Below are 18,785 nucleotides of genomic sequence, written 5' to 3' on the forward strand. Positions count from 1 at the left end.
TGCCACATAAAAAGCACTAAGGGATGCTGGTTTATTATATACTGCTCAAAAAAATAAAGGGAACACTTAAACAGAATATAACTCCAAATAAATCAAACTTCTGTGAAATCAAACTGTCCACTTAGGAAGCAACACTGATTGACAATCAATTTCACATGCTGTTGTGCAAATGGAATAGACAATAGATGGAAATTATTGCCAATTATCAAGACGCCCTCCATAAAGGAGTTTTTCTGCAGGTGGGGACCACAGACCACATCTCAGTACCAATGCTTTCTGGCTGATGTTTTGGTCACTTTTCTGAATGTTGGTTGTGCTTTCACACTCGTGGTAGCATGAGACGGACTCTACAACCCACAGAAGTTGCTCAGGTAGTGCATCTCATCCAGGATGGCACATCAATGCGAGCTGTGGCAAGAAGGTTTGCGGTGTCTGTCAGCGTAGTGTCCAGAGGCTGGAGGGCCTACTAGGAGACAGGCCAGTACACCAGGAGACGTGGAGGGGGGCCATAGGAGGGCAACAACCCAGCAGCAGGACCGCTATCTCTGCCTTTGTTCAAGGAGGAACACGAGGAGCACTGCCAAAGCCCTGCAAAATGACCTCCAGCAGGCCACAAATGTGCATGTGCCTGCACAAACTGTTAGAAACTGACTCCATGAGGGTGGTATGAGTTCCCTACGTCCACAGATGGGGTTGTGCTCACAGCCCAACACCGTGCAGGATGCTTGGCATTTGCCGCAGAACATCAGGATTGGCAAAGTCGCCACTGGCGCCCTGTGCTCTTCACAGATGAAAGCAGGTTCACACTGAGCACATGTGACAGACGTGACAGAGTCTGGAGACGCCGTGGAGAGCGATCTGCCTCCTGCAACATCCTTCAGCATGACCGGTTTGGCAGTGGGTCAGTAATGGTGTGGGGTGGCATTTCTTTGGAGGGCCGCACAGCCCTCAGTGTGCTCGCCAGAGGTAGCCTGACTGCCATTAGGTACAGAGATGAGATCCCCAGACCCCTTGTGAGACCATATGCTTGTGCGGTTGGCCCTGGGTTCCTCCTAATGCAGGACAATGCCAGACCTCATGTGGCTGGAGTGTGTCAGCGGTTCCTGCAAGATGAAGGCATTGAAGCTATGGACAGGCCCGCCCGTTCCCCAGACCTGAATCCGATTGAGCACATCTGGGACATCATGTCTCGCTCCATCCACAAACGTCACGTTGCACCACAGACTGTCCAGGAGTTGGCAGATGCTTTAGTCCAGGTCTAGGAGGAGATCCCACAGGAGACCATCCGCAACCTCATCAGGAGCATGCCCAGGCATTGTAGGGAGGTCATACAGGCACGTGGAGGCCACACACAATACTGAGCCTCATTTTGACTTGTTTTAAGGACATTACATCAAAGTTGGATCAGCCTGTAGCGTGTTTTTCCACTTTAATTTTGGGGGTGACTCCAAATCCAGGCCTCTATTGGTTAATAAATTTGATTTCCATTGATTTTTGTGTGATTTTGTTGTCAGCACATTCAGCTTTGTACAGAACAAAGTATTCAATGAGAATATTTCATTCATTCAGATCTAGGATGTGTTATTTGAGTGTTCCCTTTATTTTTTTGAGCAGTGTATCTAGGGGGCTTGTGAAATTGTCTACAGGATATCTATAATAAAGCAATCTTCTATATAGATAGTTTGTAAGCTAGCTTTAAATTACATAGAGAATTACAGTATGTAAAAGATAATGTTAAAAACGCATACGGATGCTAGGTGAGGAAAAAATAGCGCACTCGCATGACATAAGTTGAACCATACGGATTACACTTGTCCAACTTTTTTAAGGAGCCGCATCAGAGCTATTTTTTTATCCTCTAATGTGAGTGAGCCCTTTATGATTTTCCAGAACTACATGTTCCTAGCACTGTGCGCAGTAGTAGTAAATGTTGTTTTTGCCAAGTTTAGTGCATGGAGCCCTGGCTTAAATTTTAACACCTTTGGTATGAAGAGGAAGCTGGATATGTCAGGCGTAGTCACCTGGCATCAATGCCCAACCTTATTTATATCCATTCAGCCAGAACAAATAACTCTCTGCAGTAATTTTACAACTTTTCAGAGTTAAAATATACATGTTTTGTCCTTGTAAATACTTTACCTTACATATCTTATAATGGTTTTGAAAAATATAATTTTCCTACAAAAAGAAAAAAAAATTGCTGCTGTTAACACTGTAAAATGCTCCATTGCTAAAGGGTACTTCAATGTTTTATTATATCGTGATTGATCACTTCCTAAAGGGGTTAAAGGAGATGTCTGTTACTGGGCATTTCTACAGTACATGGGATATTTACTGCATGCAGTTGTACTCTTTTTACATAATGCCATCATTTTCTTTGCAGTGTACTGATAAAAAGGTATACATTTTTAAATTACGAAGTAAAAAAGTTTTAAAGGCAAATATGTGAATTTCCGCAGAAGGAACGTTGCTTTATTTTTTGTAATCTGAGTGTCCTGAAACCAATAGTGTCACGTAAGGGACCTCACAGCTGTCCGGCTCCTGATAGTCTGTTGTCTGTTCACAGCGTGCTTTGCCAGGATGGATTGTGGGAAATTGTCACAGCAGAAAGTTATTTAAATATAAATGTTAAAAAAAAATTCTAATTAATCCAATAACTTTACAAATTTCATGCAATGTTACATGTTATTAACTTAAATTAATATTATTAAATTATGAAATTAATATTTGTGTAATATGGGAACATGCTTTCAGTTTTCATGTTTGTCCTATGTCTTATGTAATCTGTCCATGTTTCCTTGGCAGGGAATATAATCACACCTGTGAATCGCTGAATGATGGAACTTGCTGCACGTTAGATCACATCCCTCTTGTAAGGTAAGAAACCTTTAATGATGATAAATTAATGATTACCAACCTAGATGAGCAAATATTGAGTGATTGTTTAGTATTGGCAGATAAGTTAATTTATTAGCAGATATACAGTATGAGTGGCTAAGAGGGGAAAAAAACAGCATTAAACTTTAAGTACTGTCAACTGGCTAAAGTTGTGTCTGCACAACTTTTTTGCCAACGGATTGCTGCTCTACCCGTTCTAACTGCTCATTACTGAACATGTGAACATAACCTGAAGAGCCTTGAGGAGTTAAGCCCCCTTACAGATTAGATGGCTGTTTGTTGAAGAGAGGCATCTCTCCCGATTCTCTCATAAGTAGGCGTTCATCTGGCCTAGCTCTCCTTTAAGGCCCCGTCACACTTAGCGACGCTGCAACGATCCCGACAACGATACGACCTGTCAGGGATCGTTGCTGCGTCGCTATGTGGTCGCTGGTGAGCTGTCAAACAGGCAGGCTGGTGAGCTGTCAAACAGGCAGGCTCACCAACGATCAGGGGAGCAGCGACATCGTGGAAAGAATCTTTCCACGTTGTCCTGCTCCTGGTTACCAGCCTGCTGAAGCAGGAGCAGGCTGGTAACCATGATAAACATCGGGTTACTAGGGGCACACGCGCACCTAGTAACCCGTTGTTTATCATAGTTACCACTCTGCTACGGTGAGCGGGAGGTTACCGCTCACTTTAGCAGGCTCGTAACCATGATAAACAGCGGGTTACTAAGTGTGCGTGTGCTCCTAGTAACCCGATGTTTATCATGGTTACCAGCCTGATCGCTGCTCCCGCTGGTCACACACAGCAATGTGTGCTGACCAGCGGGAGGGCAACGACCAAAAAATGGTCCAGGACACTTTGCAGCGATCAGCGACCTCACAGCAGGGGCCTGATTGCTGCAAAGTGTCACACATAGCGACATCGCTGGTGAGGTCGCTGGTGCGTCACCAAAACCGTGACACAGCAGCGATCTCTCTAGCAATCTCTCTATGTGAGACTGGAGCTTTACTCTCACATAGAGCCACTGTCTGATATCTCTGCCTGTGGCTTATCTCTTGGGGTATGTGCGCACTGTCCGGAGCCGTCTGCAGCGCCGACACAGCAGAATAGCCGCCAGCGGCTTCCGCTCATTTTATGCAAATGAGCGGTGTCATTTTTTTTTTTTTTTTTCACCTGCGGACTTCCTCATAGAAGTTAGGGCTATGGGGAAAGCACTCATGCAGACCTGCCGGAGAAATTGACATGTTGCCGTCTGGAAAGACGCACCGCATGTCAGTTTCCGTGGGGGGAGCCACAGACGCATAGTAGACATGGGATTTTCAAGAAATCCCATCCACTATGCTGTAACATATGGTTGCTGCGGGTTTGATGCTGAATAACAAGCAGCGTCACACCCACAGTAGCTCCAGACCGTGTGCACATACCCTTAGAGAACAAAAGGATCTACTCTTGGAAATGACATGCAGGATCCTTATCTTCTCCAACATTATCTGTCAAGATGGCCCACATATACACTACCATTCAAAAGTTTGGGGTCACCCAGACAATTTTGTGTTTTCCATGAAAACGCATACTTTTATTTATCAAATGAGTTGCAAAATGAATCGAAAATATAATCCAGACATTGACGGAAATAATGATTTTTATTAGAGTAATTTTCTCCTTCAAACTTTGCTTTCGTCAAAGAATGCTCCGTTTGCAGCAATTACTGCATTGCAGACCTTTGGCATTCTAGCTGTTAATTTGCTGAGGTAATCTTAAGAAATTTCCCTCCATGCTTCCTGAAGACCCTCCCACAAGTTGGATTGGCTTGATGGGCACTTTTTGCGTACCATACGGTCAAGCTGCTCTCGCAACAGCTCAATGGGGTTGAGATCTGGTGACTGGGCTGGCCACTCCATTACAGATAGAATACCAGCTGCCTGCTTCTTCCCTAAATAGTTCATGCATAATTTGGAGGTGTGCTTTGGGTCATTGTCCTGTTGTAGGATGAAATTGGCTCCAATCAAGCGCTGTCCACATGGTATGGCATGGCGTTTCAAAATGGAGCGATAACCTTCCTTATTCAAAATCCCATTTACCTTGTACAAATCTCCCACTTTACCAGCACCAAAGCAACCCAAAACCATCACATTACTTCCACCATGCTTGACAGATGGCGTCAGGCACTCTTCCAGCATCTTTTCAGTTGTTCTGTGTCTCACAAATGTTCTTCTGTGTGATCCAAACACCTCAAACTTTGATTCGTCTGTCCATAAAACTTTTTTCCAATCTTCCTCTGTCAAATGTCTGTGTTCTTTTGCCCATAATAATCTTTTCCTTTTATTAGCCAGCCTCAGATATGGCTTTTTCTTTGCCACTTTGCCCTGAAGGCCAGCATCCCAGAGTCGACTCATCATTGTAGACGTTGACACTGGCGTTTTGCGTGTACTATTTAATGAAGCTGCCAGTTGAGGAGCTGTGAGGCGTCGATTTCTCAAACTAGAGACTCTAATGTACTTGTCTTGTTGCTCAGTTGTGCAGCGGGGCCTCCCACTTCTCTTTCTACTCTGGTTAGAGCCTGTTTGTGCTCTCCTCTGAAGGGAGTAGTACACACAGTTGTAGGAAATCTTCAGTTTCTTGGCAATTTCTCGAATGGAATAGCCTTCATTTCTAAGAACAATTTTATAGACTGTCGAGTTTCACATGAAAGTTCTCTTTTTCTGGCCATTTTGAGAGTTTCATAGAACAAACAAATGTAATGCTCCAGATTCTCAACTAGCTCAAAGGAAGGTCCATTTTATAGCTTCTCAAATCAGCCAAACCGTTTTCAGCTGGGCTAACATACTTGTGCAAGGGTTTTCTAAACATCCATTAGCCTTCTTACACAGTTGGCAAACACAATTGTACCATTAAAACACTGGAGTGGTGGTTGTTGGAAATGGGCCTCGATACACCTATTGCAATAAAAACAAGACGTTTGCAGCTAGAATAGTCATTTACCACATTAACAATGTATAGAATGTATTTCTGATTCAGTTAATGTTAGCTTCATTCAAAAAAAAATGTGCTTTTCTTTAAAAAATAATGAAATTTCTAAATGACCCCAAACTTTTGAACAGTGGTGTACGTTAGACTATGTTCGCATCACGTTTGACCGCTATATCCAGTAGTGACTTTCGTGTTTTTTTTTTTTTTTTTTTTTAAAGCCGGCAGAAAAGGATGGATTACCACGTATTAGTATCTGCCTTAAATAAATGGACTCAGCTGAAAAAGAGTGACTCAATGAACATTATTAGAAATGACTGCACCAGGGTTCTTTCTAAAATCTATTTTTCGTAGGTGCAGAAAAGTCCCTGATGATCTGAAATGTGGGGTCAAACGTGAAGTTGGCCTTTTAAAAATTCCCAAAACTTTTTTTTAAAGGATTACCAAAAGTCAGGAAATGGTATAAAAAGGGAGAAAAAACATTACTTCTTGAATTCCCCTCTCATCTCATGTCACTGCTGCCACCAATCATTCAGCATTTACATGCTTAAACGTAAAATTCTCCGGAGGCCAGTTAGTGGCTTCAGCCGACCCATGAATGATGGACAGGTCGTCTCCATTGCAGAACTGGTTTGGGCACTGAAGTAGTGACACAGGATTGTTAGGGGATTTAGGGAGTGCTTAAAGGGAATCTGTCACCAGGTTTTTGCCACCTAATCTGAGCTTGATATAGACAGTGATTCTGATTCCAGCGATGTTTCGCTTACTGGGCTGCTTGCTGTAGTTTTGATAATATCCCTGTCTTGTCAGCAGAGGATTATCACTGGTACATCCTGCTGTCATGTAGTCCTCCATATTCATGAGCTCTGTATAACCCCACCCACACCACTGATTGGCAGCCTTCTCTATACACTGTGCATAGGCAGAAAACTGCCAATCAGTGTTGGGTGCAGGGTTATTCAGAACTCAGCATTTAGAGAACTTTAGATCTGCAGCACCAGATAAAATGGGGATTATATTATAATCAGCAGCCCAGTAAGTGACACATCGCTGGAATTGGGATCTCTGCCCCTATATCATGCATCTGTCAGATAAGCTGGAATCAAGCCTTAAAGGAAATCGTGTAAGTGGGGGGTGGGGTTGGGGGGGGAGTCTTAATGGCTGGAATTCAAATCTGTTCTATCCTAAAGTGTTACAACTGGGGGGGGCTAGACAAATAGTGATCTCCTCACTGGCAGCAACTCTCTAATCTGGTGTTATTTTTGGAGGGGCTCTCATTAGCAGCAGGTGCATTCCGATAATAAAGATGGAGCGCTGCTGCCATTGCTCTGGCTATTCTCTTCATTGGTACATTTCATGCTGTCATAAATAAGCCATTTATTCTGGAATCCTATTTCCTTTTGACACAATAGGTAAGGAGGCCGTGAGAAGTTTGCATCCCTTCTAAAATGAAAACCCTGTGATAGGCAACATAAGAACATTCCCAGTGTTGACAGGAGTGATTTTAGACACATGGCACAATTTGTAGATGTTCCATTAGACCAACTTTTTAATATAACTATTTATAAAGTGTAGGTTATAATGAACCTGTATATTTAAAAATGAAACTGATATTTTGCTAATATAACTGTATAAAACTAATTCAGACAAACAGAAAAATCGTATTAAAGAATTGGACACGTATTTTAGATATTTGACATAAACCACCTAGCTACAGTTTTTAAAACCACTATTGGGTTTGTACGTTTTTCCGTGCTGGCTTAGAAAAACAAAACCAACCTGATGTACAGGTTGATATATCCAGAAATGAAAACTTGCTGAGTATACAATATTGTATAAAGCTTCTGTTTTATATATACATACTCCATAAAGTGAATGTATGCTGGAGTCTTCTACAGCCACACGTCTCAACCAAATCCTAGGCAGAAAAATGCAGAAAAAACTGACCCAGCGTTCCTTCACACACACTCATGTAAGCAGTATCCAGTCCATACTGAACAGCTTTTTCGTTTTGCACTGTCCAATTTTTTTTTTTTTTTAATATTTGTATTCGCTACTTTTGGTATGGGACAATGTCGTGTCATGTGGCAACATTGTAGTCTATGCATTGTGGAATCCAGGATAAACCTATTGGAAATAACTTTGCTTTGTGGACTTTGCAAAATTTTGAGTCCAGTTGGTAACTTGTGTTTTGTTGGTTGAGTTATGGAGTCACCAAATAAATTCTGCTTCTCGATTATCACCAACCAGTTCTTCTTTCCAGCAGAGCCAGATACAATTCTATTTGGATCTGACCTCCAAAAAAGAAATATTCACTATCTCTGTAATAGGAAGAGCAATAAAAGTTTCCACCACAGTTCTGTTGTCTCTAATGCATTTCTATTATCAAAGGAGAAGAACTTAGAATTCAGTTTTTTGGTGAATCCAGCACTCTTTCTAGATCCGTTACCATGTCATGTTGCATAGGCATCCTTGTTTCTGTCTTTGTTAAAGGGGCCCAAAATACCAAAATATGGTCTTCTAAAACACATGGCTATGAAATTACACATTCGTGGATGGGCTGCGTTGTCCACCTTTTTCTCTATACTTTCCCTTATGTCTCATCAGTGTAAATATAAACCTCTGCAGTATGAAAACAAAATCAAAGTCCACCATGAACTTTAGATGAATGTGTTTCAGCCTGATCGACGGCAGCTAGTCTTACCCGACTCTCCCATACACAGAGTGCTGACCTTGGCCTGTCCTCTGAGAGAGCTGCCGCCAGACATGGTGGCAGCCGCTTATCACTGAGAACAAAAGGATTGATAGCCCAAATCGGACATGCTGGATTCCTAACTTCTTGAGAATTGTCTGTTTGCAGCCCCCGTACACTTTAGACGTTCAGCAAATCTCGTCAATATTAGAATTTGCAAATGGGGAATGGTTTTTTTTTTTTTCATTATTCTAAAATCCTAAACTGACCTTCTGCCCACATTTACATTCTACAGTATTACCATGACTTTTTGCTAATTTTTAATGGAGAACTGAAGGGTCACTTTAAGGATGTGTGCCCACGATGCGTTTTTTAAGCGTTTCCGCAGCGGCAGAAACACTTAAAAAACGCATGGTAGAAGGCCTGCCATGTTCCCCAATGATAATCCGCATGTGCTGTGCACATGCTGCGGAAATTTCCGCTGCGGATTATCATTGCGGAAAAAAACGCAGCACTACCAATTATTTTGCAGAAGCGCTGCGTTTTCGCCGCCATTGACTTGCATTGGAATGCTTGGATTCCACATCACTGCATCTGTACATGCGGAAGCCATGCGTTTCAATGTGCTGATGGTACCCGGGTCTGGAGAAGAGGAGACTCTCCTCCGGACCCGGATACCATAGAACCTGTAAAAAAAAGAATAAAATAAAAAATAAATATTATATTTACCTTCTGATGGGCCCCGCTGCGCTTGTCTTCACTTGCCGGCAGATCGCGGTGGACTGAAGGACCTGCGCTGACGTCATTTAGTCATGTGACGGCAGGTCCTTCAGTGTAGTGTACCGCGAGCCGCCGGCAGCCAGGACGGAGTGAAGCAAGACTGCGGGGGCCATCGGAAGGTAAGTATAGATTTATTTTTTAACATTCTTTGGGGTCACACTATATAAATCCATGCTGTTTGCATGGATTTATATAGTGTGACCAAGTTGTCGAGCACTTTCCAAGTGATGCTAAAATCGCTTGGAAAGGGCTTGTCAACCCGCATGCGGAAATGCATCTGAAGAACGCTTCACATCCGCTTGTCCCTGGCAGGAAAAACGCATGTACAATCCGCATGCGTTTTTTCTGCCAGGGAGATGCAGAAACGCTCAGGAAAAAAATCCGGAGCATTTCTGCATCGTGGGCACATAGCCTGAGAGAGGGATGTTTAGTTTGGGTATACTGTATACTTTTTAGTCCTTCTACTGCTGATTCAACAGTCCATGACCAGCAGTCTCTGAGCTCAGACTGCTATGGAGCAAGTGGGAGTGTCTCAGACTACTAAAGCATAGTGTGTCTATAAGCAGGTACCAGAATGCAACAGCGGAGACACAGGCGGAACAACAGTAGATCTTTTATTTAACAACTAATATTAATTGTAAAACACGTATTATTGGCAACAATTTCTTTACAATGTTTGACAGTAAATAAGCAGAAAATCACTTAACAGAACAAATTATCAGAGTACACTAGAATTCAGGGGCCGGTAGTTTAAAATCATCTACTGGAGGGAAGGGGAACTAGATTGTCATTAACTATACCGGGCGAGGGGCAGTCTTTTGAAGCCTTGGCAATACTCTGTTCCTATAACCACTTTTTTTCCCCGTCACTCTGTATCCGCTTTTGTGATGCCATTCTGGTGTCTGCTGGTCCCCGTCTGACTACGGTCTTTCCCTCTATCCATGCCAGGTACCATATGTCTGTCAGAGGTAACAGCCCGTCTCGCGTGTCTTTCCTGGTCGCCGGCCCGACCGTGAAATTCCTATCTGACACCTCCGGAGCTTCTATGACGTCCTGTCACTGGCGCACACGTCTGAGAATTGTGCCACCACAACCTGTTCCCGTTCTGTCACCCGAGTGAGGAGCCTTGACTGGCATTGTTCGGGTCTTCGGGGCTTGCCCATTGACGTCTGGGCTGGGCGGATACTCGGCACCTTTCTTCCTGACAGGAGCTCCGGACGTGCTCTCTTTCTCCTCAGCTCGTTTCCCTGACAAGGCTGTACCTGGAGTCCTGATCAAACTCCTCACTTCATTTGTTAAGTTGTATTAACATGGAGGATCTGTCTAGTGAAGTACTTCAGGAAAATAGGTCCTCTAAGGTCATATTTTATAGCCATATAATTCCTAGGTGATATTGGGACGAATACATTGTAGAGGTGCCTTACATCTTTATTGCTCAATTGTGAGCCAAATGTAAACCATTAATCTGCAATATAAATATTCACTGCAGATTGCAGGCTTTGTTGGAGCATAGCATGAGTGCAGAGAAGTCTGCTTTGCCAATTACCCCTTATTGCTGTAATTCTTACTGTTCATTGCAAACTTTAGCTAGTGCAGCCACTTATGAAAATGTCGCCGTTATCAACATGTTTAGTTCTATGTTTGACTTTCAACCAATATGGCCACCATGACACCATCTACTGGGGTGACATCCGACTTTCCAATGTACAAATAGCCTCATCAGAAAGGAAGAGGATGTGATCTCTAGCGCCACCTATTGGATATGGCAATTGTAAAAATGAATATCGACCTTTTTAATGAGTCTTGCCACATGACTTGAGATAAGAAGCCAAAACAGACACTCCGTTTGCAGACACATGCTACTCATCAGTGCAAAGCTGGAGGTCTGAATTAGCCAAGAGGCATGTGACTGCGGGTCTAAGGGAGAACATTTCTCCTCGTGGCGAGCGCCAAGCTGGCGTAAGACTTATAGGGGATGCAATGTTTTCCCATACTCAGATTTTTCTGTTGATATGACTTCTAAGGTTTCTTGGAGCAAATGGCAAAGTTTCCTTTTAAACTAAAAAATTCTATATTTGCTTTTTTTATACTTTGGTCGTTGTGGCTTAGTAAATATATTTGTTTCCTATAGAGCGCTCAGCAGAATATATTCATACCCTTTGGATTTGCTGTGAGAGTGAGCTATCGCTGTGTTTGCTGTTCCCACCACAGTCCGGATGGTAGATTCTTTTTTTAGCTACTGTTTAAGCAAAGGACCCTTTTTATGAGAATACCCACTGAAATACCACATTTTAAATCAATAGTGATGAAAGAAGAGGCTGATCAGGAGGAAGATTTATTTTCCTAGCTTGAGAAAACTTCAGGCTTGTTGGGATTTACGACAAAAAGGCTGGCAGAGAAAATGAAATGCAGTGTAGTCGTTTCTTCCACTGTGGAGCTTGAATTTTGTAAAGAAGATGCTACTATTGATTCTGGATCTTTTACACTCCTAAGTGGACACAAACAGCAGAGAGAACCCATGGGCAAGAGAACAACGCTGAATAATTTCCTGCTGATGATTAGATGTAACAAATATCTGTCCCCGAACTTACCTGATTAAAATTAGTTGTGATGTCACAGCAGGACCCCCCCCCCCCCAACTGAATTCAATGGTGACCACTCCGCTACTTGCACTGAGCCAGATACCAATAACCCAGAATTCATGTGTAAGAACAGCATGACCTATGTGTCGTCTAATAGTCATTAGGGGCCACTATGCAGTCCACCTCCATGCCTGCAGGATCCTTGTGCACCAGTGTCAAATATGATACACCTGTCCCTGATTACAGTGTAATCCAAAGCTCAGCTACTGATAAGTAGTTTGGTACCTCTGTTTCAGAGAACGGTATACTTAGTATCTTTTAAAGGGAATGTTATGGGAAAAAAAATACATTTAACATAAAAACCTGATTTAAAGGGTCTTTTTTTGATATCACAACCTGTGTAAAATGGCCCCAGTGGCCATTGTGATTATTGAAAGATCTATTTTTTTTTTTTTTTTTTTGCAGTTTCTAATAAGGAAGTTTCGTATCTTATTGTCAAGGAAGGAAGAGAAGGGTCAGTTGTGACATCAGCTATGGTGCTTGGTGGATCTTGTGTTACGAGACGTGTATAGAGAGGCGTAACTGCAAATTGTAATCCTGCCTCTGATGATAATGAGAGCCCTGTTCATATAAGAACAGGAAATAGGAGTCTAGAATACCCTTAAAGAAGTTGTCCAGTACTTTTTCTTAAATTGCCCAATGTATTCAGCATGTGGGCATAAGTATATTTGTAAATACCTTGTGTTGCTGATAATGCGTGTGAGTGACTCTATTGGTGGCCGCTCACAGGATCACGTGACCCCACGCTGACGTCACAAGGCGTGACTCAGCGCTGGGGTTGTGGGCGGGGTTATTCCCAAGCATCACACCTGGCACCCACCACACACTCTGCCTCTCTCCATTCATTGGGAGAGCGTGCGGTGGATGCCGGGTGTGACGCAGGGGAATAACCCCGCCCACAGCCTGGCATCCACCATGGAACCAGGAAGAGGGACCGTCGGCTGCAGCCTGGACTTGTCTTGACGTCTGCGGATGTCAGAGCCAGCTGCTGCCGGGGGTCACACGATGCCTGTGAGCGGCCAATGATAGCGTAAGGTAATTACAGAGATACTTATGCCCACATGCTGAATACATTGGACAACTTAAAGTACCGGGCAACCCCTTTAATGGTATATGTAAACACCAAGCTCTATGTATAATCAGAGAAAATGGCAGCAGCATACAATTTCAAAAAGTGAAAAGAATTGCTTTAGCTGCCCATATATGCTTATATGGACCGTTAAGTAATTTTTTCACTTTTTGAAATGGTGTGCTGACTCATTTTTTTGTGATTAAACATAGTGCTTGGTGCTTGCTTGGGAGGCTTTCTCCTGTTAGCACTGCAGCTTTGCAGCGCTGGGTTCAAATCGCACAAAGGACAACATCTGCAAGGAGTTTGTATGTTCTCCCCGTGTTTGCGTAGGTTTCCTCCGGGTTCTCCGGTTTCCTCCCAAAGACCTGCTGATAGGGAATCTAGATTGTGAGCCCCCATGGGGACAGCGATGATAATATATGTAAAATGCTGTGGAATTAATGGCGCTATACAAGTGAGTAAAATAAATATATCAAATTAAAACATTACCTTTTTTAGAGAGAAGAAAAAGAGGCATTTTCTTGCATGATGCCTAGTCCCCATGCCCTAAATTTCATGTGTCCCATTTATACCCAATAGTTTGATTTCATAAACCTCTGTTATGGTGTACTGCAAATGCTGTATGTTTAAGGCTTTAAAAAAAAAATTTGATTTCGTCATGTCTTTTTTGAGGGGGAAGGCCTCTTTTGTTTTTCCATAATAGGATCTTCAACTGTTTTTGGCACTAGAAAGCATTTTGCCACAATAATAGTTTATCACCTATGCGCAGGATGGGTGATGACTGATCACTGTGGATAGATAATGTCCATTGTGGAAAATTCCCTTCAATATGCTGCTCATAGTCACTTTCAACTCGAGCGATACTATATTTTAGAACAGCAGCAGCCCACTAAAATTCCATGTTCACCAGGACTATTCCCACTCTTCGCAGCTCTTGTGAATTATGAAAGATTGCTTACTGTAAATGAAAACTATCTTTTCCAAACAAGCTGTGCATTTAGACTGCTAACCTTTTTTAGGTTTCTTTGAGAAATTAAAAATACTGGGAAGGGATGTGTGGGAGGAAATTTCTGGAAAGTGGTGAGCAGATCTTGGAGTAGTTCTGCCAAAATTCCATGAGTGCATGTCGCACCTAATCCAATCCAGTATAGACTTGTTTTTGTACTTTTATTCCCGGAAAAGTATGTACTTACTTGGTACAGGGCAAATGTGGAGATTTGTGCTTTTGTTTGGATCTGACTTGCTGCAGTCTCACATTTAAAGTAAAAAATGTTTGGTTTGTTCAGGTACCAATCCTAAGAATATTTTAGACAAATTTCTGGCACACTGCAGGTGTCTGAACTTGAAAAGGTATAATTCTACTGTCACTCTTGTGCCTAAGAACATATCTAGCTGCAATCCTTCAATCTAAATGTCTTTGGACAAGGTTTAGTGATGAGCAAGCGTGCTCGTTTAACCCTTTAACCGAGCATGCTCGGTTGCTTGCCGAGTATCTTAGGCGTGCTCGTATATTATGTTCGAGTCCCTGCATCTGCATGATTTACAGCTGTAAGACAGACTCAACACATGTGAGGATTCCCTAACAAACAGGCAATCCCTACATGTGTTGAGGCTGTCTTACAGCTGTAAATCATGTAGACGCACGCTTGCTCATCACTAATAAGGTTATTATGGAAGTTGATCTTCTGGATCTTTACCAATTGCTACAAGTCTAGAAACATGGGTATATGAAATTGTACTTTTTACTATAATACATAATTTTTTAAATTTATTTTTTAAGCCCATATTTCTTACCTGATTGGCCCAGAAAGAACACCTTTTGAGTGAGAAACTGATTTGACTTCAGAATTATTTTTTTTTATCAGTCTGTTCTCACTAACAAATTGTTAATAAGAGCATCTACCGGTTCAGACAGATTTATACAACCCCCCCCCCCTGAAACAATCAAATAAGAACCAATGTACATATTTCAACACAACTAATATATAATAAGTTTCTCCAAATTCATCACAAAATGCCACTTCTAATGATTACTGCAATCTCAGAATTACTGTATTCACCCCCTATACGACAAGCGTCTTTAGCACTTGGTTGAGTCTATCTGGCTATCATGAGCTGCTGGAAACATAATACATAGACTCCAGCTTTTGATAGCGTCCTGAATAAGCCCATTCCTCATGGGCTACAGTTTCAAGTTCACCCAAATCCTTTGAGTTTGATGATGGCGGTGGCAGCACACAAACCAAAGGATTTTATACATGGTTCAGTTCCGGTGACTGTGACGGTCAGCTAGAATCTTTCAGGACTTCTTCTGTATCCAAGCATCAGAACCAAAGCCACCCCAGAGCATCACTGAGCCACTGCCATGCTTCACTGTAGGCAGTGTTTTTTATTCAGCATATGCTTCCCTCTTCCTCATCCAGACATACTGCTTATCCATAAGCTTGAAAAGATCCAAATTTTGTTTCAATGCTCCACATAACAGAATTATATAACTTCTGTGGCTTATGTTTTGGGGGATACTAAAGCTGACTTTTCTTGCACTTTTGAGTTACCAGAACTGGATGTCTTAGGCTATGTTCACATGTTGCGTTTTTGCTGTGTTTGTGTGCTGCTTTTCATGCAAATTAAAAGCTGCTTTTTACAGTACCATCAAAAACTGAGATTTGAGAAATCTCATGCACACGCTTTGGCTTTTTTTCCTGACTGAGGCTGAGTTCACACGATGCGTTTTTAATGCGTTTCCGCGGCGTTCTTGAAGTTGCGTAAATGCATTAAAAACGCATGGTAGAAGGGCAGCAATGTCCCCCAATTGAAATCCGCATGTGCTGTGCCCATGATTCGGATTTTTCCGCAGCGTAAACGCTGCGCTCAAAAATCCGCAGCATGTCAATTAATTTTGCGTAAACGCGGCGTTTTTGCCGCCATTGACTTGCATTAGAACACGCCAATTCTGCAAGACTGCATTTGTACTTGCGCTATTGGCGCGTTCTAATGTGCAGATGGTACCTGGGTGTGGAGGAGAGGAGAGTCTCATCCACACCCAGGTACCATTAAAAAAGCTGTAAAAAAAAAAAAGAATAAAATAAAAAATAAATGTATACTTACCTTCTGTCGGCCCGCGCAGCGCTCCTGCTTGGTTCCCGGCACTTAAGTTGAAGGACCTGCGCTGACGTCAGAGTCATGTGACGGGTCACGTGACGCTGACGTCGGCAGGTCTTTCAATTCAAAGTTGCCGGCGAGGGAGAACGGATTGAGCTGGACAGCGCGGACCATCGGAGGTAAGTATATACACTCTCTCGGGTCACACTATATAAATCCATGCCGGCTGCATGGATTTATATAGTGTGACCTAGTTGTCACAATCACTTTCCAGGTGATGCTAAAATCGCCTGGAAAGCGCTTGTCAATCTGCATGCGGAAACGCATGTGAATCCGCATGTATTCTGCAGGAAAAACGCATGCACAATCTGCATGCGTTTTTTCTGCCAGGGAGATGCAGAAATGATGCAGAAATTTTCTGCTTCATTTCTGCATCGTGTGCACATACCCTGAATTGGAAAAGTGCTGCATTTTTAAAAACTACAGCATGTTAATTCTTTCAGCATTTTTGCAGTATTTTTTCACTTTATAGAAAGCAATGAGTAAGTGTAAAAAGTAGGGAAACGTTGCCATCAGTTTTTGCAGAATTTTTAGTGAAAAAAGCATGTACAGCAGGATGTGAAACCAATTTATTTTTGTGATTTCGCTCAAGTTTAAACCCAATTTAATTAAATTTGTGATATGTTAAAGTGAACAGAGTCTGACCAATTCAAAGGCCGACCAATGTGTGAAAGTAAACAGTGCCCAACCTACTCCATGCTCTGCCAAATGTCTTAGGTAAACTATGCCAGACCAAGTCAACTTCCCCCACTGGTTTTACATGAACTCATGTGATCTTTTTTTTTTGTTCAGAATAGTCACTCATTTTTCAGACAAAAATCTTTTTCCCCTAAATAATATGATCAAATTGCTCTTTTTTCCAAAAATGTTTTATGGTGTCACATACCCTTTGCATTGTTCATGCTTGTATGGTTGAAGTAAAACGGTCCTTTAAGATCCTGAAAAAAATGTAGCGAGAAAAACAGAAAAAAGCCAGCAGAACCTGTTTTACTGCCAAGAGATCAGGTTTTGGCTCTAGCAAAAAAGCAACGTGTGAACACAGTCTAAGACTGCTAGCATGGATATCTTCAGCATTTAGCATGTGCCTTACTGTGCAACCTGAAACCTCATAGTCTGTTGCCAGCAAATCTTGCTGCAGGTATTTTGCAGTCACTGGAGGGTTTTTTTCTTCCTCTTTCTGCCATGTCCAGGTAGTGTAGCCAATGCTCCTTTAAAGGGGTTGTCCAGTACTTTATATTATCCCCCCCGGGGCCCCTAAGGATTTTTATAATTACCTTACGTTGCAGATAATGCCTGTGAGCGGCCCACAACCCAGCAGCCACCGCGGGGACCCCAGCACTGAGTCACGCCTCACTTGTGACGTCAGCGCGGGGTCACGTGATGCCTGTGAGCGGCCACTGATGCCTGTGAGCGGCGCTATCAGCAATGTAGATAATTACAAAAAGTCTTGGGGGCCCCGGGGGGATACATTGGGGGGGTACTGTACAATTTCTTTAACTTTGAACTTGTGAGCTCTGCTTCTATCTGTATTTCTAGGAACATTCATTGCATTTGCTATCTTTTTGAATAAATTTACTTGTTTGCAATGATTTCTGATCTGATCTTTTTGGACCACTCTCTTGACAGCCCAAGAATATTAGTGAGCTGGAAACCATTGACCATGAGGAAGTCTCTTGTCATGAAAGGATTGACTAATTCCATGACTGTCTGCAGTTACTCCATGTGACTGCTGAATCGTGACTGTGTAATGGTAATGCACATACTGTCATAATTCCCCTGAAATCCCGGTGTGAATTGGTGGTCATTTGACCAAATATATGCATCTTTCGATCACATACTGACTTGTCTCACCTGGTTTCTGTCAATAGAAGAATATTGAGAAAAGCTGGATGGGACTAGTAGGCACATGAGCACAAACTTGTAAATCGCATGCAGTCAAGTGACCAACCACCTGCATGGGGAATACAGGAGAATCGTGACTGTGTGCGCACATCAGTCACGATTCTGCAGTCAATGGAGTGACTGCAGTCTCTTCTTTTTAGACTGGAAAACCCCTTTTAAAAGTGGTATTTTGTGGTGAATTTGGAGAAACCACTTGTATTACTTGTGGTGAATTATTTAAATTGTTCTTTCTTATCTGCAATAACCAAACCGTAGAACGTTTACAAATTTTGCTATTGCACCTATAGCCTGATTTTTAACTTGATTTTTTTTTTACCACGAGTGCGAAAGCACAACCAACATTCAAAAGTGACCAAAACATCAGCCTGAAAGCATTGGTACTGAGATGTGGTCTGTGGTCCCCACCTGCAGAACCACTCCTTTATTGAGTGTGTCTTGATAATTGCCAATAATTTCCATCTATTGTCTATTCCATCTGCACAACAGCATTACTTGGAAATCCCACTTATTAAACCTGACAGGGCACACCTGCGAAGTGAAAACCGTTTCCGGTGACTACCTCTTGACGCTCATCAAGAGAATGCCAAGAGTGTGCAAAGCAGTCATCAAAGCAAAAGGTGGCTACTTTGAAGAACCTAGAATATAAGACATATTTTCAGTTGTTTCACACTTTTTTGTTAAG

The 18,785-nt window shown here is 42.4% G+C and overlaps 1 protein-coding gene across 1 annotated transcript in view; it reads left to right on the top strand.

Annotated features, from left to right (window-relative positions):
• Positions 1-18,785, top strand: part of LOC141273669 (transmembrane protein 150A-like) — a 151,833-nt gene that overhangs the window by 72,978 nt on the left and 60,070 nt on the right. The window contains exon 3 of the mRNA XM_073685844.1: positions 2,806-2,877. Within this exon, the coding sequence (XP_073541945.1) occupies positions 2,806-2,877 (72 nt within the window). The remainder of the gene's footprint in view (positions 1-2,805; positions 2,878-18,785) is intronic.

Source organism: Phyllobates terribilis, unplaced genomic scaffold (assembly GCF_046119375.1).
Source record: "Phyllobates terribilis strain yellow unplaced genomic scaffold, ASM4611937v1 Scaffold_5__5_contigs__length_657084704, whole genome shotgun sequence".
NCBI classification, from domain to species: domain Eukaryota; kingdom Metazoa; phylum Chordata; class Amphibia; order Anura; family Dendrobatidae; genus Phyllobates; species Phyllobates terribilis.